Consider the following 22925-nt stretch of genomic DNA (forward strand, 5'->3'; position numbering starts at 1 on the left):
GCCGACGTCTCTCCGGCTCGGTGTGCGGGGCGTGGGGTTGGGAGAGAGCCTCCCGGGTCCCAGCGTCCTCTGTAAACTGAGGCCCCTTCCGAGGGCTTCTGTGTGCCCTAATGGCGGGCGGGGGCGAGGAGTGCCGGGGCGGGCGAAGAGGCCCAGACTCTAAGTCGCCTGCCAGGAGAAGCAGAGCCTCGGGACCCCGGGGGAGCGGCTGGCGGAGGCGGGGCCTCAGAGGGGGCGGGCCCAGGACGGGGCGGGGCGGCGGTCGGGCCGGCACCTGGGTGAGGTCGCGCCGCCCCGCCCCCTTGCACTTCCGTGTGCCTCTGCGCGGGAGCGGGAGGCGGTGGCTCGGGAATCCCTTGAGCGACCCTCGGCGTCTGCCCGCCGCGCCGAGGCTCGGGTGGTAACTCGCCGACCTCCGGGCCCGTCCCGATCGGGCGCGCATCGACCCCCATCCGCGCCCGCTCCCGGGAGCCGCGCAGGGAGCCGGACCTCAGCCGCCGCGACCCCTGGCGCCTGGCCCGGCGCCCGGAGGTGAGTGAGGGCCGGGCCCAGACGTGGGATCGGGCAGTCCCGAGGGAGCGCCACCCCTCCCTTCCCCTCCCCGCTCCGGTTCCCGTTTCCAAAACTGAGAAGCTGATCCGCGGCCGGCGAAAGTCCCGCTGCGCTCCGAGACCCGCCGGTGCCTCGGTGCCCCGCGTCGGTCTGACCGTCTCTCTGTCCAGCGGTAGGGGCCTAGGGCCTCTCTCCCGTCTGTCCCCGGCCCATCTCCACCCGCCTATGTCCTCAGCGCTCCGAGGGTCCGCCTGTCCTTTCCGAACCTCTGGGGCCCTCCGTCCCCACCCCCTCAGTGTTCCCCCGTCCGCCTCTCCTTAGTCCCCATCCGTCTGTCTTTCGCCCCGCTAGCGCCCCATCACCCTACCCCCATCTCCTGCCGTCCCTTAGATCCCGTCCCCCTGGAGCGGCACTCCGGGCCCACGCTCGTCGCCCCCTGCCTGTCCTGCCGCCTCTCCTTTTCTACCGCGGGATTGAGGCCAGGCTTCCCGCCGGGCCTCGCCTCCCGCCCCTGGGACCCTGCCTGGCCCAGCCGGCGCGGCGCCTCCTCCTCGCTCCCTCTTTTCTTTCAGCCTCGTAGTCTTTTCCCCCATCTATCTCCGGGCTGGGCGTGGCTCTAGTCTCCACCATCCCCCTCTTCCCGTCCCGCCCCTATGCCTGTTTGAGCCCCCTCCTCCGGTAGCCCCTTCCCAATCCAGATGCCACCCCTGTGGGGGCCCAGCCAGGAGAGGGGAGGGGGTGGAGGAAAGCAGGGTTGAAGAGGCAGGAGGTAGGCACCGTCAGAACTGCCTCACTTCCCCACCCCCCTGTTTGTCCTTGTCAGGGAGGGGAGAGCCTTACTGAGCCCCTGACTTAAACTTGGTCAGAAAGATTTGGTATAAGTTGGGGGACGTCCCTTTCTCCTCTGGCCCCTACCCTATATCCGTGGACCCTGTCTTGTGCTGAGTTGCCCCATGTAGATACGTTGTGTATCTATCTCCCTGTGTGTTCTTTGTCATTGTTTCTGGGATTTGCCCCTGTGTGTCTTTTTAAATATGTGTGAGTTGCCTCTTTGTGTGTGTGTGTGTATATCTCTGTGTGGGTGTCCTGAGTCTCTTTGTGCCCTTTGGAGCTATGTGTGTACTGTGTTCTTTGTCACCAGACTCCCCTCTATGTGTTGAGGGGTGTATGTGTGTCCCTGTGTGTCTGGAGGGTCCTGTGTTGCACACTGGGTATGTAATGGTGACCCGCTGGCCATGAGTACATTTAGGCTGTTAATTGTAGGAGCTCCACAGTATTAGTGTCAGCCCACTAGGCTCATGTGTGTCTGTATGAGTGTGCATTTGTGTGTGGACTTACATATTCTTCCTCTCTTTCTACCACTGAGCTGCTGTGACCAGGCTGACCTGGTCACTGAGGGAGGGCACTGGTCCCTTGGGCTTCCTCCTTCCTGCTGTGGACTGAACTGGGGTGTGGTGGGCTGGCCGGTAGAGGGCAGTTGTTTGTGTGTGTGTGTGTGTGTGTGTGTGTGTGTGTGTGTGTGTGTGATGTGGATGTATTTGGACAGCTGTACCTGGCTGAAGGGTAGTATGAGGGATCTGGCATGTGACAAGTGTGTGACTGGGGGCAAGGCTAAGGGTATGACTGGTGGGAGAATCACGGTCTGACTGTATGAAACTGTGAGGTTGTGTGCTTGGGGAATCATTGTGATTGTGGGGAACCGAGAGTGCTTGGGCGTGGGTGTCGGTAGCAGGAGGAGATGCAGCAAGGTGTGTGGTGCCTGCGCCCTGGGGTGGCAGTGCTGGGAGGGAAGGTGATGGCCCAGTGTGTGTGTGTGTGTGTGTGTGTGTGGCACACAGCATGCTCAAGCCCATCCTTGACTCCTGGGGAGACTGGAAAGGCCTCATCTCTGACCTTCCTCCACTCCCCCAAGTTCACAAACACCTGAGGGCAAGTCTTGGGCTTTGCAGTGTTGTGACCAAGACCTAGAGCTCTGGGCTGATGAAGAATTTGGGCTCAAATACTCCCTGTGCCTTTTAAGAGCAAAAGACGGGAGCTAGCTTCTCTATGGCTGTTTCCTTATCTGTAAAATGGAAAAAGCTGTGAGTCCTGTGTCAAAGGTCCTTTAGCATAGCCTAGGCCCATAGTGAATGCTCAGCACATGATAAGTCTCATTTGGTGACCACTCACCTCCCCCCAAACTGTATAGTCCCCATCCTCCTGGGAGCTGGAGCTAATAAAAGGCCAGATAGTCCCAACCCAGTTTCCTGCCTGAAAGGGAAGGCAGCTGACAGAGACCCCCGCCAACGTCCAGCTTTGTTGAGCCCACATGACATGCTCCCCGCCCAATCTCAGCAGCAGAGATGGGGAGAGAGTGGTGGGGGTAATTTGGAGTTGTGACTACAGGGCACTGACACCATTTTGCTGGTGCAGCTAATTGAAATTTAAATTAAAATGAGAATAACTTAAAGTGCAGACAAAAAGATAAAGCTTAAGGATGCCTCAGCCTCCAGAGAGTGGTGATGGGGGTCTTCAGCTGAGGAGGGCCTCACATTTGGGGATGAGAATCTTTTTGTGGAGGCCCGGCCTGGCCTGCAAAGAAAGTGCTCAGGAGACCCAAGGCACCTTGCTACCTTTGCTGTTCTTTCCTTTTAGGACTTGTCTGGGCCTCTGGTGTTTTAGCTGTAAAATGGGCAGTGATGTGTGAATCACCTGAACTAGAAGGTGCAAAACAAGAAGTAAAAAAGTGTCATTATTTATTTGGCACTCCCAGTGGGATTTCAGCACAGCAACTGCCACACCTCCTCACTGGAGCCTCTGAACCACCTGGGGAGTTGTATTCTCCCCAATTTAAGGATGAGATGTTTGTCTCAACTGAGGCTCAGGGGAATTGCCCTGGGGCAGAAAGTGGTGGTACCTCATTGCACCCTCGGTCTCCAAGCCCACAGGGCAGGCTCTTAAAGACAGAAGGATTAGGGACAGCTCTCTTGCTGTGTCTGTAGTGCAGAAATGCTCCCAGGGCTAAGACATAGTGTTCTGACCCCTAACATGGAGTGGACACATAGCTGGTGCCCTGGAAAAGTTAGGCCCAACACTTCATTTCACAAAAGAGAAAGCCATATCCAAAGAGATCAAGGTCCCAGAGCCAGGTGAGGCTGAGCCTGGCCTGTGTCGGCCATGCTGGGGCTGACTGATGGGGAGAGCCTGTTTGGTGGTGCCTCCTGGCTCAGCTGTTTTCTCTTGTTCCTGCAGGTGTGCTGGGAACCTGCCCGAGTGAGGCCTGCTTCTCCTGTTGGTTGTGAGGCTGTGGCAGCAGCAGGAGCCAGGATTAAAGGCAAGGGGGAGCTGGGAGCCCCAGGTAAGACAGGGTCCCCTTAGGCAGATGGACAGATGTTCTCTGTACAGGGATGGTCTTCCTCTTTGGGCTCCTTCCCTTCCACCTTGGGACTGGAGTAGGGGCGGCACACAGAGCCCTTGGTTTAGGTGTGGGGCCTGGGCGCCCAGAGAGGATAGCAGTTTACCCTGCCCCTGAGAGCTCCTTGCCTGGACCTGGCCTCTGGCCCAGGGAAGGCTTTGGCCTTGGAGCTCAGAGGCCTGGGGCCCACCAGTGGTTTGGTGCCAGGAGTGATGACATGGAGTTGGTCAGTTGGAGAGGAGGTGGTGTCTGAGCCAAGGGTGAGGGTGGATGTATCAGCTTTTCCCTTATGGCCCCTTATCTCTGCCTCAGGCTGTCCTCATCATCACGCAGGGAAACTGAGGCTTGCCCTAGGCCCTGTAGGGGTTGGACACTGAACGGGAAATGGAACAAGGTCTCTCAGCTTCTGGCACAATGAAGCTCTCTTCCGCACCCCAGTTTTCCCATTTCCCCAACCTCTTTGGGGCCAGAGGAGAGACTCTAAATCTGCCTCTCCAGCCCAGGTTCAGGGTGAGCTGGGGAGTCTCTAAGGAATTCTGGGGAAGGCTGCACCCTCTCAGGCCCCTTATAAAGCTGAAAATTTCTTCCTTTGGGGCCAGACTTGCCTCCTTCCGCCCTCATTATGATAGGTAGGTAAGAGTTAGCCAGTGAATATCTGAAGTCCAGTGAACAGGATTCTGGGGGCCCTGGGGGGATGCTGAGGGTGAAAAAAGTGTTCTTCCCCCCAGGAGTCCTCTCAAATCAACCCCTCACTCCCACCCCTACGGTCAGGCACCTACAGGTCTTGAGAGTGAATAGACAGTGGAGCTGGCGTCCTGGAGCCTAACTCTGGGGAGGGGAGTGGAGGCAAGGGGTCAGGGCCCTCAGTCCTGGAGTGGGAGTTGGGGCTGAACAAGGGCAGGGTCTACACTGGATCAGCCTACCCCCGAACCTGGTGGGGAGGAGGTATGTATCCTTGACTGGCTGCGGGCCTCTGCTAGGTGAGGTCATGGGGCCTTACCCTCCCACCACAGAGCCTCATTCCCTGAGAAGTTCAATTAATTAGCCTTGGAGCCAGCCTACTTTCAGCTCTCAAACATCGCCTACCTTTCCAGCATAGATGTATGTACGCTCACACAGAGATACAGAAACAGAGCTACACTCAGCACCCATAGCCACAGACCCGTGACTGCCTGCAGACGCATCACACATGCGCACACACACACAGGTGTTCACATACACTCACCCGCAGGCACGCTCAAACACGCACACAGACGCTCACCCAGTCATCCATGCACTCAGACGCCTGCCCACACATACCACACTGTGCCCATTCTGGGTCAGAAAGGGGGGGTCCTTGGTCAGGGTCACAGCCCAGCCTGCATCTGGCACTGAGGGTGAGGTTTGAGTTGTGGCTGTGACCACAGGCACTCCAGGGGACTGGATCACACTGGGAGGTGGGCTCTGCCTAGGCATTCACCAGCTATCCTGCTCATCTTGGCCAGGCCCCTGGGCTGACCAGGGCTTAGCATTGGAGGGGAGAGGAGGGCATGAGTATGGGGGAGGGACCCTGTCAGCTGTGCCAGCACCGTTTGTGGCTGCGAAAGAGGAGGAAGTGGGCTGCCTGTGGGCATGGGGCCAAGGTGCGCACAGGTGGGTGCGGGGGTCTTGTCAGCTCCTCTGTCCCCTGCAGTGTCCATGCCTGGTGCAAGTGGAGTTGCTGGGCTCTGGGGTCTGGGAGGCAGCCAGGGTACTTCTCCTGGGGTGGTCTGTGCACTTTCCAAGGCCTGGGCCCAAGGAGAGACCGTCCGAGGTGTTTCCGGAGGCTCACTTCCTCTGGGCTGCCCAGGAAGTGGTTTTAGAGTGGAACTGACCAGCTCTACATCTGTGGCTTGCTCTGCCTGAGCCTTGCCTCCGAGGGGAGCAGTGTCTGGCCAGTGGATTAGGCCGACTGAACAGGCTTTCCACAGTCAGGGCTGGCCAGGCCTTGACAGAGGCTCAAGGAGAGGGGTGGGGACGCTGAGGCCACAAAGTCCCCTGCAGCCCCCATGACCGGAGCTCCTCCCTTCCTCCAAGCTGTAAGCCAAGGCTCAGAACATGAGCTCTGGCAAGGATGGCCCGTTGTGTGTGAGTGGTTCTGGGATTTGGCAGCTCCAAGCAGCCATATGAATGAACCTGGGCAAGTGGCTTTGACACCTAGTGCCTCAGTGTTCCCCTCTGACAAATGAGACCATGACAGCATCCATCTTTACAGGGTTGTGCTGGAAACGACAGATAACGTGTGCAAAGTAGCTAACACAGTGCCTGGCATGCTGCTCGTGTTTAGGGAGTAGAAACTGTAGTTACATAAAGCACTTAGCACCGGGTTCATGGTAACTGTTCGAAGAACAGCAAGTGGTGCTGATGATGGGGTTATTATCGTCTGACGGCCTGGCCACAGGCCCAGTGTCACAGGGCCAAGTGGCTGCGGAGCCCAGCTGAGAAGCCAGGTCTCGATTCTGCCTCCAGCAGCGACGCTGCAGGATGGAGAGGGTTCCGTATTTTCAGTATGTTCTGCATGCTCCGAGGAGAGGAGCTACACAGTGGAGCAGCTGTGCCCACTCAGCAGCCCAGCCCCTCCTGCTCTTCTCCCCCTCACTCCCTTTCAAAGGGAGAAAAATAGATCTGACAAATGGATGCAGGAAAGGGAAAGGCAGGCTGCAGCTGCCTGCTGCCCTGCTAGGCCTCCCCTGGGCCCCTCCCCCGCTCTGGCCCCCTGTGGGACGTTGGGCTTGGAGAAGCTGAGGCTGGCGGTAAGGGGGTGGCTGGTGATCCCTCCTGCTAGCCTGTCTACCCTTCAGACCCCTGGAGTCAGCCTTTATGCTGGGGAAGGGGCAGACATCTGGGGCTGTGGAGGCTGGAGGAGTGGGGAGAGCTAGAAATCCCCCTTAAACACACCCCACATCCATACATACATTCTTGACATGTGGCAGCTGGTGGCAAGGACCTGCCTGTCCTGGGAACACACAGAAGGTCAGCCCAATGAGGTGGAGCAGAACTTTGGCTTTCATTATCCAGGGCCAAGAGGCTTGGGGCCTCAGGTGGTGAGTAATAGTGATGGCAGTGTAATGGGTAGGGGCCAGGAGGCTGGAGATTGGCAGAGCCCTGGGCTAGCAGTGTGAGTGAGGGCATCCTGAAGGGTTAGGAGCAAGATCTCTGTGGACATGAGATGGATCTGGCTTCAAATCCTTCAAATTTACTGTATACTCCTGAGCCAGGGAATGGACTGCTTTGAGCCTCAGTTGCCTCATCTGTGAAGTGGGCAGATCAGGGTGTCCATCAAGACCTGAAAGATGAGAAAGAGCCAGTATGTGTTTTGGGAGAGGAGCAAGAGGACAGAACATTAAGCTCAGAGCCTCCTGAGCAGAAGGGAACTCGGCTGTTCATGGAACTGAAAGGAGTCACTGTGGCAGGGCCAAGGAGCAGGGTGGGGTGCAGTCAGAAGACTGGGGAGAGGGGTCTGGGCTCATCAGAAGGGAGTGGGAACCACTGGGGACTTGAGCAGAGGTTGACAAGATCTGTCTAGTTACTGGGGCTGAGGGACCGTGGGGGCCAGAGCAGAGGCTGGAGGGCAGTGAGCAGGCTGGTGCAGGCCTGGGGAAGGTGATGGTGCCGGGATGGGGCAGTGATGGAGAGAAGAGAGGACTTCAGGATAGACAGGAGGCAGAAATGTTAGCATTGCTGTGTGGGGAAGACGGGGGGAGGATGAAGACAACCCCCAGGTGTCTGGCCTGAGTGCTGGGGCAGCTAGGAGGCGAGGGGCACTTGTGTGGGGAACATCAGTAGGCCTGGTTTGGACATGTTAGAGCACCTCCAGAGCATGGTGAGGTTGGGGTGGCAGGTGGGTTCATGAGCCTGGAGTTCAGGAGGCTCTGGAGAAAGTGGAGACCTGAGAGGCAAGAAGTAGCATGTAAAGCCCAGACTGGGGACAAGAGGGTTCAGCAGGCCTTTGGTGGGGAGTTTGAGAGGCCCTGGGGTATAGGGCTGGGTTGGCTGTCCCTCAGAGGTCCCTGCCAAGGTGCCTGGGAGGGCAGGCTTGTGGTGGCTGAGCTGCTGTTTTCACAATAACCCTGGAAGCTTTGGATCATGTCTTTGGCTATTTTGGGTAAACAGTCTGAGTGGAGTAGGCAGTCACCAAGACCTGAGGCCAGAGTAGGTGTCCACTTGGTGTGAGCTATGGAGACTAGGGGCTGTGGTTGGGGGAGATAGGTAGAGAATTGCAAAGTCTGTAAGTATCAGGGCTGGAGAAAGCTGAGAGGCCTCCACTGTCAAGACAGGGAAACTGAGGCCCCAAGAGAGACAGTAGTTGGCCTGGGGTCTGTCAGTGAACCTGGGCTGCCTTTGCCCAGCCCAGTTTCTTCCTGCAGCAGCAGACCAGAGCAGGGCACCACAGGGCTGTGCAGCTTGAGAGAGCCCTTGGAACCACTGATCCAAGGAAGGAGGCCCCTATGACTGTAGGACAGCTGGAAATGGGCAGTGGGCAGGTGGGGAGAGGGTCAGGGGTGAGGATGACAGTGATAATAAGGACGATGGGGCCAGGTCCTGCACTCAGCACTGCCTCCTAGACAGGGCAAGATCATCCCTTTTATAGATGACACTGGATGTCCTTGGCCAAGCTCACAGGGCACCCTGGACAGGCCAGACCTGAACTAGACCTGTCCAGCCCACACCCAGGCCTCTGCTCTCCAGATCCTCTGTTCACTGCCCACTGTGGGCTGGCACACCACGGTCCTGCCTCTCTACAGCTCTCTCCTGATCCTAAAGTGGGGAGGCATCATCTGGGCCTCAGGTGACCATCTCTCCTCTTCCCAAACACAAAGGCTGTTGTTGGCAATCGGGAAAGTCACAGGGACTCTAGGATGTGAGGCCCAGAGAGAGGGCTGAGGAGTGGACTTGGGACTCATTTCTGTGGGGATTGGTGGAGGAGCCGTCCCCTCCCCCTAGCACATGCCCTTGTCGTACTGGAGGCCAGAGGAGCAGTTCTGGGGCTGGAACTGGAGTGTCCCTTTCTGCCCCTCTGGGGGCTGCCCCACTGGCTTGATGGCTTTGGGTGAATTACCCATCCTCTTTGTCAGGTTCTGCCCAATAAGTCTGGAGCTAAGTGGATGTCCTGTGTGGGGTGCGCCTGTGGCTGCTCCACCTGCACAGGTGTGAGCCCTCCCCTCCTCGTGTGTGCCTCCTGTGACTGCACCTGTGACCCCCGGCCTCAGCCTCAGCCTCAGCCTCCGCTGACTTCCGTGCAGACGGGGAGGCTGCCCAACGGTGAGCCTGACTGGCCCACTCCTTCCCTTGTGCACTTTGGACTTTGCCCTGGGCCAGGAGGGACTTGTTCCACCTGCCTCAGTGAGGAGGCCCAGCTGCCCGATGCCCAGCTGCCCTTCCCTCCTCTGCCATTGTGCCCCAGGGGTTGCAGTAGAAAAAGCTACATTTGGACTTTCTGGTGCCAGACCCTAGTCAGGCACGTGTGGGTTCTTCCAGGCTTGTGAGTTTATCTCGGTGCCTGCCTGGAGTTTCTCTGCGCCTGTTCATACATTATGTGCTCGCAGCTCCCTGTATGCACACATATCTCTCTGTGCTGGTGAATGCATGTGGGTGTGGATGTCTTGTGTGATCTGTGTGGGCCTGGATATCTGTCAACAGGCAAGAGCCAGTGAGCAGGGGTGTGTTTCTCAGTGTATGTCTCTGAGTTGTTACAGGAGTGTGTGTGTGCCTGTGGTTACAGCTGTGTGTTTGTCTCCAACTGCAAGCAGGGCTCCCCCACATGTCACTGTGTGTTTGGGTTGGTGGGTGTGCCCATGTGTGCACACATGTGTGGTTATTCTGGGGAAGGCCTTGAAGTACCCCCGCCCCATGCTTCTCACAGAGGCCCCCTTGTCCTCAGTTTTGCCATGAAGGGGCTCTTGTTCCTCCCTTTGGGGTACCTGGAGTCTTCCTTCTGGCTGAGCCCAGGGCTTCCCCCATCCTAGGGCCAGCTGAATGACTCAAGCCTGTGCCTGGTATGGACTGTGTCCCCAGGGAAGTTCTACACCACACATGTGCTAGCAGAGATGAGCGTGAGCCAGTGACAGCCAAGGTCCCAACCTGCCCCTCAGACCCTTCCAGACCTTCTGGCCCAGTGGGACCGTGGCACTCCTGGACATCTCTCAGATTGAAGCCCTTTCTGACACCCCCAGCCGACAGGCCCTTCCAGCCCCCATTCTGCTCATGCCCAAATGGTGGTCATGTCCTCCTTTGTAATTACGTGTTTAGTGACTGTCCCCCATTGGGCTGTGAGTTCCATGGACCTGGTATGTCTTGTAACTGTGATGCCTACTGGCTGGGCTGGATGAGGCTAGGGGCCACTTGAGGCCAGGCTGGGCCTTTGAGACCTACAGCCCCCACCCTATCATGTGCGGAATCATGTCATCACAGGCATGGATTTTCCTGGGGGAGGGGCTAGGTCTTTTATTGGTTCTGAGCGTATGGCAAAAGCAAAAGTTTCAATTTTGCTGCCCGGGCCTCACGTCTGATGCTCATTGGATTCCAGTGGAATTCCAGATCGGCCAGCAGTGGAATGTTTGAATGTCCCCAGGACAGTCAGATGTGTGGCCGAGGCTGAGAAGGCTGAGCTACAAGCAGAGATACCCAGGTCCTCGGTGTGAGCATGATCCCAGACACCTGCACAGATTACTGGCAGAGGCATGTGAATTGGAGGAGCATCTGGCTTTCTGGCAAGTGGGGAAGGATTCCCTCTGGCTGGACTTTAGAGCCATCTGTAAGGATATGCAGGAGCTCAGGAGGACATTCTGGCTGAGGGACCAGCATGTGCAAAAGCAGGGAGCCTGGAAAGTGAGGCACGTGTTCTCAGGGTAGCCAGGGGTGAGATCTGAAGTAGTGTGCAGGCCAGGGCCAGGCTAACATATGGGCTTTCTCCAAGGGCAGTGGGAGCCCAGGAGGTTCCAAGCTATGAGAAGACTGGAAGGAGAATGGAGGGGGAGAGACCAAGAGTGGTGATGGGTAGAAGGGGTCACTGGGGAAGGGGAGGGTCTGTGTGTGGCAAAGGAGAGGGTGAGAAGGCAGTCTCAGCTAGGGGAAAGCAGGTGTGGGGAGCATCCCCTGTGCTGAGACTTGGTCATGACGTGAGACAGTGGTTGGTCCTCCTCCCAGGACACGAGGGCTGTGGCACAGGCCCTGGGGGAAGGCCTTGGAAGGGTCTTTCTAGCCCTTCCCCTCCCCCACCTCCTGCTTTTCTTGCTGAGCCTATTTCTTGGGTTGTGAAACCCCTGTGGCCTCGCTGACTTGCTTCTGTCTGGCAAGGCCATCTGGGGAAGCCATCCTTGCAGCTGAGCTGCCGCCCGCTTGCCTGCCCAGCCCGGCAGCTTCTGCCATGCCCAGCCCCCTTGCCCTGTTGCAACCCTGCCAGGGCTAGTCCTGCTCCCTCCTGCTGGTCACGCTGCCTCTCACTGTCCTTCCCTCCCACTGCCTGGGCCTCCGTGTTTCCTCATCCTTCCGTTCATCTCTGAAGACCGATATGGGCTGGACCTTGAGCTCTCTCTAGGCAGGGTCTGCATCCCTAGAGGGCCTAGGCCCACACGGCCCCACTTTGCTCTGCTGCCACCACCACCAGCCTTGACTGGCAGCAGGTGGCACCTTCTGTGGGCAGAAGGCAGAGGCCAGCCCGGGGCTGGGCAGGTGTGTGTGGGAGAGGGTTGCATGGGAGGGGTGCGTCCCCCACTCTTCAGTGGTCTGTTTAAGGGAGCCAGACCCCAGACCCTGAGGGCCTCGGCTAATCCTACTCACCCTTGCTTTGCTTGACCTCAGCTTGCTGCCTCTTGTTTTACAGGCAGACCTGGCAGGCTTTCTGAGGGAGCCTCCCTCCCCATTCTCACGCTCTCCCCAAGAGCCTGGCCAAGGCCTCTCTTCTTGGGCCCCACTTTACTCCTGTGTCCAGCAGTCATCCCCCAGTGGCCTGTGAGACAGAATCAAATACCAGGGAAGGGCTGGGGTTCAGGGGACCAGGCTGGATAAGGGGGCCAGGGGACCCTCATTGCAGGGCCCTGGTTTCCCCTGTGTACAGAGAGGGGCTGGGCATGTCCATTTCTGAAGGTCTACCTTTTGGGAGCTATTTTGGCTTGATGGGTTTTATTTTTACCTCTAACAAAACTGTTATCAAACAAGTTACATGTGATTGTTGTAGAAAAATGAGAAAATGCATTCTTATTCCTGATGGTGCCCCCCAGGCCATGCCTCCCCACCCTCCTTTACTGGAACACACTCACACACACATGGATGTGTCACGTGCACACTTGTCCTCTGTACACCATGAGCTTCAACTGGTGCAGTCATTCTGGTCACCTCGAGATCGGCCTTGCCCACTACCCTGGACTGGCTAGGAGCAGGTTTCTACTGCCCGGAGGAAGAAGCCCGCCTGATCCCACCTGGCCTAGCCCTGCCTTTCCTTTTCCCTGGGCTGCTGTTCTTGGGCGCAGTGGGTAACAGGGCCAGCGAGTCCTCATCCCCAAGGGTTGGGATCCAGCCAGATGTTCCCCAGGTTTTGAGAACTGTAGTCTGGCCCAAACGGCTGGGACAGGAGGGAAAGTAGCAGTTCAGGGGTCTGTACCACCCTCTTTGTACAGTAGTTGGGAGGAGGGGAGTCCCCAAGGTCAGGTCTAGGACCAGCCTGAAGGAGGTTGGTGGGGATGGACTCTGGTCAAGCACAGGGAAACTGTCTCCTGGTCCCTTCACTCCTTTCCTTGTTTTCTCTGTTCTCCTGGTTGTGTTTGTGTGTATTGCTCCTGGCACATTTATCTATCTCTGCCTCTGCCCCCTCTTGCCCTTCGTCTCTTCTTCCTGACATGGTAAACCAGAAAGAACGTGGGCTGCCACATCAGGCAGGCCCAGATTCAGGTCCTTCTACCACTTACTGGCTGTGTGATCCTTGGGCAAGTCATTTAGCCTCTCTGAGCCTGTTTCTTCATCAGTAAAACACTCACCTCTGGGGCCTGCACAGGAATAAAGTGAGTTAATGCCATAACAAGCTTAGTCTGGTGCGTGTTGGCGTCAGAGAAGGACAACCCTTCTTATAAGTGAGGGCACTGAGATTCACACTCAGGCCCTTTGACTTTAAGTCTGGTGCTCTCTGCTTCATGGGGCTGCCTCTGCTATAGGCTGGAGAAGCAAGGGAGTAGAGACCAGAAGCCCACAGGCAGCTGGGAAAGGCCTGGCTGGCCTCAGCTGGTTCCAAGGAGCTGGTCCCCTGGAGGCCTGTGTGGGGTCCAGCCCCTGCCACCTCCATGGCCCTGAAGAGTGGTGACGAGGTTGAGCCAGTGGCCTTCCTTTGTGGCCTATGGGCCTGAGCCAATTTGCATGGGGGCTATAAATAGTTGGCCCACCACACTTTTGTGCCGTCACTCCACCCCCTGGCCTTCCCGCCGGTGTTTAGATGCTCTACAAGGTAGGTGGGTGACTCTGGCTCCTCTGTGCAGGGGGGACCTAGTGTGCAGGGTCCCAGGACCTCCCCCAGGGTCATGTGGCGAGGGATGAAGATGCCTCACAGTGTCTTTTTCCCTCCGGGGGTCTGGGCAATGCAGTTGGTGTGGAGGAGGTGGTAGAATCTGGCCAGGGCCTGTGCTCTAGGCTTAGGCCTGGGTAGTTGGGGCTAGTGACCTAACCCTAGTGTTTTGTCAAGTAGCCCCAGAGCCGCCCATGTGTCCCCTTCCTCATGGCGCTGTGGCCTGTCTGTGCAGGTTTGGGGCCAGGGCTGGGCCTGCTGTGGTTGTGGTTTTCCCTCTGGTGGCTTCTAACCGACTGTGAGCAGCAGCTGTTCTGAGTGTGTCTATAGAGAGCTGGAGGGCAGGTTGGTGACCCTGTCTCCACCGTGCAGCCCTGGGCGGTCCCATGGACACCTTCTGGGTGACCTGGAGCCTGTGGGTCACCTGGACTGAGCCCCAGCGGGAGGTGGTGAGGAAGAGCTGGCCGGCAGGCATTGAGCACACCCGCTGCTCCAGGATGAGCAGCTCTGTTCCTGGGAACCTGGTTTCCCTATCTGAGGCATGGGGTCAGTTATCAGCACCGCCTCCCCAGGCTCTTGGGACATGGAGTGGATGTGATGGGGATGTGAGTGTACTTTGTAAACTGTGAAGGGAGGTGTATGGGTGAAAGAGGGGTGCTGCTAGCAAGAAGGGGTGATAGCTGTAAGAAGACCCCCCACCGAGGCCTGTGGGGTTGGTGTTGGTTCTTGTCCTACACAAGTTCCATCATCATGACAGCCCTGCACCAAGGGACCATTCCTCATCTGGAAGATGGAGGTGACCGAGGCTCAAGCCAAGTGACCTGCAGAGTCCCACAGCCAAGGCGGTGTGGGTATCAGAGTCTTGCACCCAGGAAGCTTGACCATCATTTTGTTACTTGGGGCTGCCCTGACCCCATCTCCCCAAGGAGCCCAGACCCCTGAAGCACAGCTGCTCCACCTTTGTCCCTGCCTGCCTGCCTGCTCGACCTCTTCCTTTGAGATACTCAGGAAGTCCATCATTGCCCCACCTGGGTCTCGAGGTTATCTTGTTGGGAAGCATGAGGCTGAGCCACATCTGTTGGGAACAGGCCCTTGGAATGTGGGTGCAGACATGTGGCAAGTGTGTGCTCGTGCAGGGGCCCTGCTGATCATTCTAGACCCCCAGGTCAGGCAGAGTGGTAGGAAAGACATGATGCCCTTTTGCTGGGTGTATGGCACATACCCCCATACTCCAATGCACACTCCCGGCCAGGCCCATGCAGCTCCCTCTCCACTTTAACGCTGACTGAGTGCCCACTACCTGCCACCCATCTGCACGTCCTCACAGGCACATATCTCCATTGCTGTGCAGACACATCCACATGCATCTGCACCACACGCACCAGCTTCCACACTCATGGCTGCTTGGGCCCACGGACGAGACAGCAGCTGCCCACAGGTGGCTTTCCCTCCCTGTCCTGGCTGGTCTCCTGCTGAAGGCTTGGGGGCCTGGGCCCAGACGTGAGCTCACACATCCGCTCTCACTCCCTCCGAGTAAGAGCCAGGCCCGGGCAGGGGTCATGGTGGAGTCTGTCCCGCCTGATCCCTCCCCTCTACTCTGGCTGTTGGCCTCAGAGGACTGGCCAGGCTATTAGGCTGGGCTTCAGGCTGAGGTCAGTGTTTCCTGTGAGCTCATCTGGGTTGGGAGCTCCCGGCAGAGCTGGCTGCTGCTCTGGCAGCCTTATGGGGGAGCTGGGGGGAGCTGTCCCAGGGGCAGGGGGGCTGTTGCATGTGCACACAGACATGTGTGGGGGTGGGTAGGTAGGGGTGCATGTCTGAGTTTGCCTCTGTGCCAGTTTATGTTCAGGATGGAGAGAGTACATATGTGCATGTACGTGAGTGAGCATTCCTGCGGCCACAGCTTTGGAGCTCCCTGCTGTGGGGCCTAGACCTGGAGCCAGTGTCTGTGTAGTTGTATGATTGTGTGCCTGTGGGCTTGCACTGGTGAGCGTCCTGCATGATAACCCAAAAGACCCTTGGGGTCACCTCCCATAGTGACCCTTGATTTGAGGAACTGTGAGTAACGGGGGTGTGTGGGGCCAACCTGTGTGGTTTTAGAAGCAAATTCAGCATGCATTCAACATTAAAATAGTTTTCTATTTGGAAAAAATTAGTTTGAAAGTACAGGCAGCCTTCCAAGTAGGCGAGAGGTACCTGACCCCAAGGGGATTGGGGTTCAGAAGAGTAAGGCACACTGATCTGGGTGGGGTCTTTTACCATGCTGGTCCCCGGATGGAGTGGGTGCTTAATTAGTAGAATCCCAGCTTTAGGTTCTGGTTCAGCCTCAGGCTTTCAGTCTCTCCATTTGAAAAATGGGGTGGTCCTCTTGGCCCTGCTTGTCTGCCTGGGTAGTTATGAGAAAAAACCAAACTGTGGAAACCAAGGAGGGCTGCACAGGGCAGGGTATGGGGAGGTAGGGGTGCTGTCCCATCCATCTTGGCCAGCATTAAAGTTCTGGAGCCCAGCACACACTAGGTACCTGCACGAAGTAGGTGCCCAGCCATTGGGTATTAAAGAGGCATTGAATAACTCAGGGGTCATAAACTCAAATACCTCCAGGGCTCAGGTAGTGTTTGGAGAGGAGTGAAAGGGGGCCCCTGGCCTGGAGTGGACTGGCAGAGTTGTCCCACAAGGCGGGTAGTGCCAGCCAGATGTTGCCTGGTGGGCCTGATGTCACATTTTCCAGTTTTACCAGGGATACCACAAATCCAGACTTAAATAAAACTTCTCAGTTTTAACAGCAACTAGGACTAGTGCATTTTAAGCACCAACTCAATGCTGTGAGAGCCCTGGGGGGAGCGGATACCTGACCACCTCCCAGGGCTGTCCCTGCTGCCCCACCTCAAGCCTTCTGTCTACACAGCCCTGTTGCAGGTCCCAACATGGCACCATTCCTGCGCATTGCATTCAACTCCTATGAGCTGGGCTCCCTGCAGACCGAGGACGAGGCAAGCCAGCCCTTTTGTGCTGTGAAGATGAAGGAAGCGCTCAGCACAGGTAGGGCTGGAGGCTAGATCCTACCTGTGCTGCAGCAGCCAGTGGGGCTGGAAATTCAAAGCCAGGAGGAGACAGTGGAGGAAGCTGTGCCCTGTTCCTCTAGAACCTCTGAGGGGTTCTTCTTTTCCTTATCTCCCTGCCCAGCCCAGCTGGTGATGGAGGACAGCAGAAGTCACCCAATGCCCATAGGGCCTCCTTCATTGGCTACATGGAACCTTCTCTGAGGCTCAGGGCTCCTGGCTCCTCTGCCTTTGGTTGTTTCACCCAACAGTGGGCTCCCTGTGGGAGCTCCATGTGTCCATCTGTGGCAGGCCCTATGCTGGCATTGAGGACACTGCCTTGCTTCAGGGCTGACCTGGCCCTGCCCTCATGAGGCTCACAGTCAGGCAGGAGAGCCAGACAATGAAGCCTGTGATAGGGAAGTCCAGAGGAGGTACCATCCCAGGCCACAGTCAGGGAGGTCTTCCTGGAAGAAGTAAACATCTCACACCAGTCCTTGCTCCTACCCTCACCTGGTGAACTACTGGCTCATCCTAGGTCTTAGCTGAGCTGTCCCTTTCTCCAGGAAGCCTCCCCCAAACATTAGGCTGGGGCAGGCCACCTGACCATAGGCAGTTCTAGAACCACTGGCCTTGCCCTTTCCAATTTCATCACTGCTGTGATTTAATGTTCACTTGAGGATGAACTGGTTCATGTCTCCACCTGGGACTGGGGCTCTATCTAGGAAGACAGATACTGGGTTTAATTTTTCTTTCTGCCGTGTTCCTCACCTCCAGTATGGTGGCTGGCCCGTGGGAGCCTGCAGCAGCATTCACTGAGTGAATGAATAAGGGAAGGTGACATCTAAGAGGGGCTGGAGGAAGAAGATCACAGGAAGAGGGAACAGCAAGAGCAAAGGCCCGGGGGTGGGACCTAGCAGAGTGCCCTGGGGGCACTGCTGGCAGGTCTGTGTTCTAGAGCATGTTGTGGGATGGGTTGGGGAGGTGAGCAGAGCTTGGTCGTGAGGGCTAAGGACTGAAGACTTGGGCCCGAGGACACTGGGAGGCCACAGCGGGCCCTCAGGTAGAGAGCCAGGTAGATTCCATGGAGCAGAAGGCTGTGGGAAGACCGGGGAGGGAGGGGCAGAGGGGCCCTAGCCCAACCTTGCCTGCCTGGCCTGTCACAGAGCGCGGGAAGACGCTGGTACAGAAGAAGCCCACTATGTACCCGGAGTGGAAGTCCACCTTTGATGCCCACATCTACGAGGGCCGAGTCATCCAGATCGTGCTGATGCGAGCCGCGGAGGAGCCCATGTCCGAGGTGACAGTGGGTGTGTCGGTGCTGGCCGAACGCTGCAAGAAGAACAACGGCAGGGCCGAGTTCTGGGTGAGGGCACAGCCGTGGTCGTGCGCATGCGTGTGTGTGGGCACCGGTGCAGCTCTGCAGCCGACGGCCTGGCTTTGTGTCCTGGTTCTGTGATCCATCAGATCCCCAGCCCCTCTGAGCCTGTTTCTGAATCTGTAAAAGGAGAAGCTACTAAAAGTCCTACCTCAGGGTCAGGTGTTCCAATGAAATGAGCAGCTGGATGTGAAGGGCTCACTGCAGAACCTGGCACATAGGAGGCACTAAAGAGAGCCCTCCGTGGGACTGTGGCTACTTTTTCCCCTTTTAATTTTGAAAAGGGAGGATTTGCATATAGTAGAACATCTCCAGCTGTATGAAAGGGTGGGTCCTGGCCCCAACACCCGGCCCCAGGCCCCCTTCTCAGGGGCTCCCATTGTTCTCAGTTCTGTTTGGAATCTGCAGATATTCTAGGCCCAGGCAGACACTGGGGACAACAGTTACGGTCTTCCACAGTGAGGAGGGGAGGAAGGGGAAGCCTCATGGCCTGCCACTCACCTGCCGAAACCAGGACTGCACACGCTCGTGGCCATGAGCCCCTTGTGTCCACAGGAGTCCAGCGCTAGCAGAGCAGCCCCTGCTTCCTGGGGTTACATGTGGCCTCCCACAGCCAAAATATCCGCGCCGAAAAAGACCCTTTGGCCACAGGAACTGTGCTCAGCCTCTAATGAGTGCTGAAGGGGCTGGGCCAAGAGAGAAGTTGCTGTCCTAATCCTCAGCCAGTCAGGCAGAGACACTTGCTGTGCTCTGTGTCCACTATCCCAAGGGGCAGTGTCAGTCACCAGGCCCCGGTCCTGGGGAAGCTGAGGATCCTCCCCTCAGACCCAGCCAGTCTGTGTGAGGGGACTGGACGTACAGAGCCCCCGACAGAGAGAACCAGCGTGGCGGTGTCAGTCTGTCTGCATGTGCAGGGGTGCCTCTATTCTAAGATCCTCGTGAAGGGGCAGCTGGGGTTGGGGGTGGGGAGTTTCCTTTCCCACTCTCTTCCCGGGGCCATGTGGCTGAGCTGGGTGTGGGCTGGATCCTTTCACTTCCCCAAATGTAATAATACCCCTGGGTGAGGGGTGGGGGTGGGGCTCAGGGGTGGGGCCCTGCCCACTCTGGGCAGACAGGTGTCCAGCTAGGGCCTTGAGGAACCAACCATGGGGGCGGGTTCTGAGTCTGGCTTGGCCCAGGCCCGCCCTCATTGACTCCCCCACCCTCACCCCTGCAGCTGGACCTGCAACCCCAGGCCAAGGTGTTGATGTCTGTGCAGTATTTCCTGGAAGACATAGGTAAGCCCCTCCCTACCTGAGCTGGGGACGGAGGTTCCGAGGCCAGAGTCAGAATGGAGGTTTTAGGGAAGCAACCCCCGTTGGCCATCTGCTCAGGGCCACCATGGAAGGGACTGCAGGGGTGTGGCCTCTTCCAGGGGCTGGGGCTGACTTCACTGCTCCCTGGCCCTCAGATTGCAAGCAGTCTTTGCGGGGTGAAGACGAGGCCAAGTTCCCAACGATGAACCGCCGTGGAGCCATCAAACAGGCCAAAATCCACTACATCAAGAACCACGAGTTTATCGCTACCTTCTTTGGGCAGCCCACCTTCTGCTCTGTGTGCAAAGACTTTGTTTGGTGAGGCTGGCTGTGCCCACTGCTGTGGGGGAGAGGGGTGGTGGGGTGGATAGGGGGAGCGGAGGGGAAGGGGAGGCCCCCACCCTGGTGCTTCCCCCCACTCACCCTGCCTGGGCACTTGCCTTTCAGGGGTCTCAACAAGCAAGGCTACAAGTGCAGGCGTAAGTGTCCCCACAGCCCGGTTTGTACGCACACATGTGTGCGCCTGCCAGGGCCTATGTGCATTTACAGCAAAGCCTATGTCCCTGTGTTGGGACGGCATGTCTGGAGGAAGCCTGTGTGTGCCTGAGTGTGCACGTGAGGTTTTCCACGTTGCAGTGCATGTGTGTGCGGTGGCTACGTTTGTTGAGCACTGGAGCTGGCTGGCTTCTGCTCACAAAAGCCAGGTGTATGTGTTTCTTCCCAACTTTTCATGTTCAGCGACATCACACTGTCAGCCTGAAATAGGCTTCAGTGGAATATTTACACAGAAACCCACCCAGTGCTACCCATCAGGGCTCTTCCCCCACAGAGAGGCTGTTAGACCTTTACCAGGCCACCCCTGGCTGTGTGCGTGCTTCTGTTCAGATGTATGTGTATCTGGGTACACACATCTGAGCACACCCTTCTCCACGGCGGTGCATGCACAAGGCAGCATGGACCGGTGGGGATGAGCACAGGCCCTGGAGCCAGCCTGCCTGAGTGTGAATCCCAGCTCTGCCGTTTCCTCGCTATAGGGCCTTAGGCAAAGTTACTCAACCTCTCTGGGCCTCAGTTTCCTCATTTATAGAATAGGGATGATAGAGTCATTATAAAGATCAAATGGGATAAAACACATAAAGCTGTATTTTAAGTGTGGCTGGTGCAAGGTAAACATTCTATGTAAGAAGCCTTGTCACTATCACATATGCTGTGTATGTGTGTCTAGGGGTCTTTGTGTTGGAGTGTGTCTGTCAGTGTGTGTGTGTGTGTGTGTGTTTGTGTGTGTTTGCGCACATGAAGGTGAGAGAGAGCTCAGGAGCTGTTTGCTGCCTGGACCACAAAGGGAAAGGGGGGCTCCCCTGCCTCCAGTTCTCTCACTACCATACCCCCTGCCCCTCTCTTCTGCCCTGCTTCATGCCCACTGAGACTCCTTGAGCCTTCCCTCATCTCCGAGAGCCCCTAGATCAGCCTGTTCACCCTGCCCTATCCTTCCCAGGCCCCTCCCTGGGGACTGGCTGGAGGAGGGAAAACTCAGGCTCCAGGCCGAGGCCTGTGTCAGATGAGGGTGTGGGCGTCGGGGAGAACGGTGGCTTTGTGTAGAGGGCTGGACTGGCCGGCAGGCGCCAGCTCACAGACTCTGCTCCTCTGGGCCTTCCCTTCCCCCTCCCGGGCCTGCGCCTCCTCAAGAATGCAACGCTGCCATCCACAAGAAATGTATCGACAAGATCATCGGTCGGTGCACGGGCACTGCAGCCAACAGCCGGGATACCATAGTGAGGCCTGGGGCAGGGTGGGAGGGATTCTGGCTCTCCCTACCCCTTCCCTGGGGTGATTCACCCTTCTCCCCTTTTTCTTTGTCCGTCCTTCCCCTGGCTTGGCCCTGGGACCCTTGGATTTCCCAGTCCGTGGAGCCCTCTTGGGCATCTTGCCACACATGCGGTTGGGTGGGGGAGGGTTAGGGGGTGAGAAAGAGGCTGGAGCTGGCATGTGATCCTTGCCCTATGACCACCCCCTACCCCAGTTCCAGAAAGAACGTTTCAATATCGACATGCCGCACCGGTTCAAGATTTACAACTACATGAGCCCTACCTTCTGTGACCACTGTGGCAGCCTGCTCTGGGGGCTGGTGAAGCAGGGATTAAAGTGTGAAGGTGCGTGCCCCCAGCCCGGGGGCCAGGGTTGGGGCAGGGGTGGGACTATGGAAACTCCTGCTTGGCCCCCTTGCTCAGGGATCTCACGTGGGTGAGGCCTCATGGCCCCTCTCCACTGGCCCAACTGACTCTACCATTTACCTGCTATGTGACTATTGGAAGGTGGCCCCACTGCTCCATCCTCAAGTGTGAAACAGGGGGTCAGTGTAGAGTAGACCCCAGAGAGTCACTGAGGGGCAGGCGGGCAGAAGGTGCTCAGTCAAGGCCTGTCTCATGCCGGCTCAGCAAATGCTCCTCACAGGCCATCTACCACCCTAGGCCTCACTGAATCAAGAGACCTCTTGATGCAGGAGGAAAAGTGACTTGTCATCATTGTCCCAGACTTCTTTGCCTTTTCTTTTTCTTTAAATAATGAAAGATTTGAGGTGCTTATGATGGCTTCAGATACCTTTTTTTTCTAAAGGCAAGAAACCCAGCAGACCCTCCAGAAGCCCTCCCTTCTCTCCTCTCTCCTGCATGCCTCCCTGCCCTTGGCTGGGCCCAAGGCAAGGGGCACAGTTCTCTTGGAGCCTCCTGACTGCATGTCTGGCCCTGCCTGGGCAGGGGTCCTAATGGCCCTGCTTCTCCCCCACCCCAGATTGTGGCATGAACGTGCACCATAAGTGCCAGTTGAAGGTGGCCAACCTCTGCGGCATCAACCAGAAGCTCCTGGCCGAGGCGTTGAACCAAGTTACTCAGGTGGGAAGGTGCTGTGGGAACCCTAGATTGACTGTGGTGAGGTGGGGGCCAGTCAGGGCTCACCTCCAACTCCTGGGGAACAGCAGTGAAGGGTGTTTATACAAGATGGCACTTTGGAAGATCTTGTTCAAGAATTAGGCATTAGAGAGTGGTAGGCTTGTTCTCCTGAGAAATTAATTATTCAAGCAGTTCTTAAGGGTGAACCTGGAGGACTGCAAGGTTGAAACACTTGGAACTAAAAGCCTTTATGTGTACATATATTTGTGTGTGTGTGTGTGTGTGTGTGTGTGTTTGGGTATGGGTGGGGCTCGAGGGATGCCACAGAACTTTAAAATTCTAGAATTGATCACAAGTGAAGGCAACATGAATAAAAATCTATCGAGTAAGTGGTTGAGAAGGTGGGGTTCAATTTGCAAAACTTGTATTTAATCAGTGCCTTCCAGACCACCGAGGTGTCCCCATGCTGCTGGAACTGTGTGTGTGTGTGTGTGCGCTTGTACACATGCATGCACATGCTCTGAGAGTCCCAGGCTCTGCCCCTACTATGCCCCTTTGGTGTTGAGGGCAGGGTGATGGATGGTTGGGCTGGGAGTTCTGACCATGGAATGACCTCTGGACCCCCAACCTCCACCCCTCCTCCAGAGACCTTCCCGCAAGTCAGAATCAGAGCCTCCAGAGGCTGTTGGGATCTACCAGAATTTTGAGAAGAAACCAGGAGTTTCTGGAGATGATGTACCAGGTAAGCTATGCCCATTCCTTCCAGGAGAGCCCCTACTCCCCACACCAGCATGGGGCCCGGCCTCCCTGTGCAGTCGAGTGAGACCTGGTGGGGTGGGACTAGGGAGAGGAGAACCACCCTCTGGGCTCCAGGGCAG

At 57.1% G+C, this 22925-nt stretch overlaps 1 protein-coding gene and 1 long non-coding RNA gene across 3 annotated transcripts in view; one reads left to right on the plus strand and one right to left on the minus strand.

The window, feature by feature from the left end:
• Window positions 1–295: 295 nt before the first annotated feature.
• The window catches only part of PRKCD (protein kinase C delta), a 28673-nt gene continuing 6043 nt past the window's right edge, over window positions 296–22925 (plus strand). Inside the window, exons 1-11 of one of the 2 annotated variants that reach the window (XM_072941495.1) lie at window positions 395–531; window positions 3784–3889; window positions 16357–16490; window positions 17656–17855; window positions 19084–19144; window positions 19318–19480; window positions 19610–19641; window positions 20849–20934; window positions 21183–21312; window positions 21950–22050; window positions 22693–22789. In XM_072941495.1, coding sequence (XP_072797596.1) covers window positions 16376–16490; window positions 17656–17855; window positions 19084–19144; window positions 19318–19480; window positions 19610–19641; window positions 20849–20934; window positions 21183–21312; window positions 21950–22050; window positions 22693–22789 — 985 coding nt within the window. In that variant the 5' untranslated portion in view covers window positions 395–531; window positions 3784–3889; window positions 16357–16375. Of the gene's footprint in view, window positions 532–3783; window positions 3890–16356; window positions 16491–17655; window positions 17856–19083; window positions 19145–19317; window positions 19481–19609; window positions 19642–20848; window positions 20935–21182; window positions 21313–21949; window positions 22051–22692; window positions 22790–22925 lie in introns of both variants that reach the window. The other variant, XM_072941496.1, reaches the window with a different exon arrangement.
• On the minus strand, window positions 15570–18242 carry LOC140686770 (uncharacterized). The gene is made up of 3 exons (XR_012060667.1): window positions 18019–18242; window positions 17697–17821; window positions 15570–15837 (listed from the first exon to the last, which is right to left on the minus strand). It is a non-coding gene; the product is annotated as an uncharacterized lncRNA (long non-coding RNA).

This window comes from Vicugna pacos, chromosome 17 (assembly GCF_048564905.1).
Source record: "Vicugna pacos chromosome 17, VicPac4, whole genome shotgun sequence".
NCBI lineage: Eukaryota > Metazoa > Chordata > Mammalia > Artiodactyla > Camelidae > Vicugna > Vicugna pacos.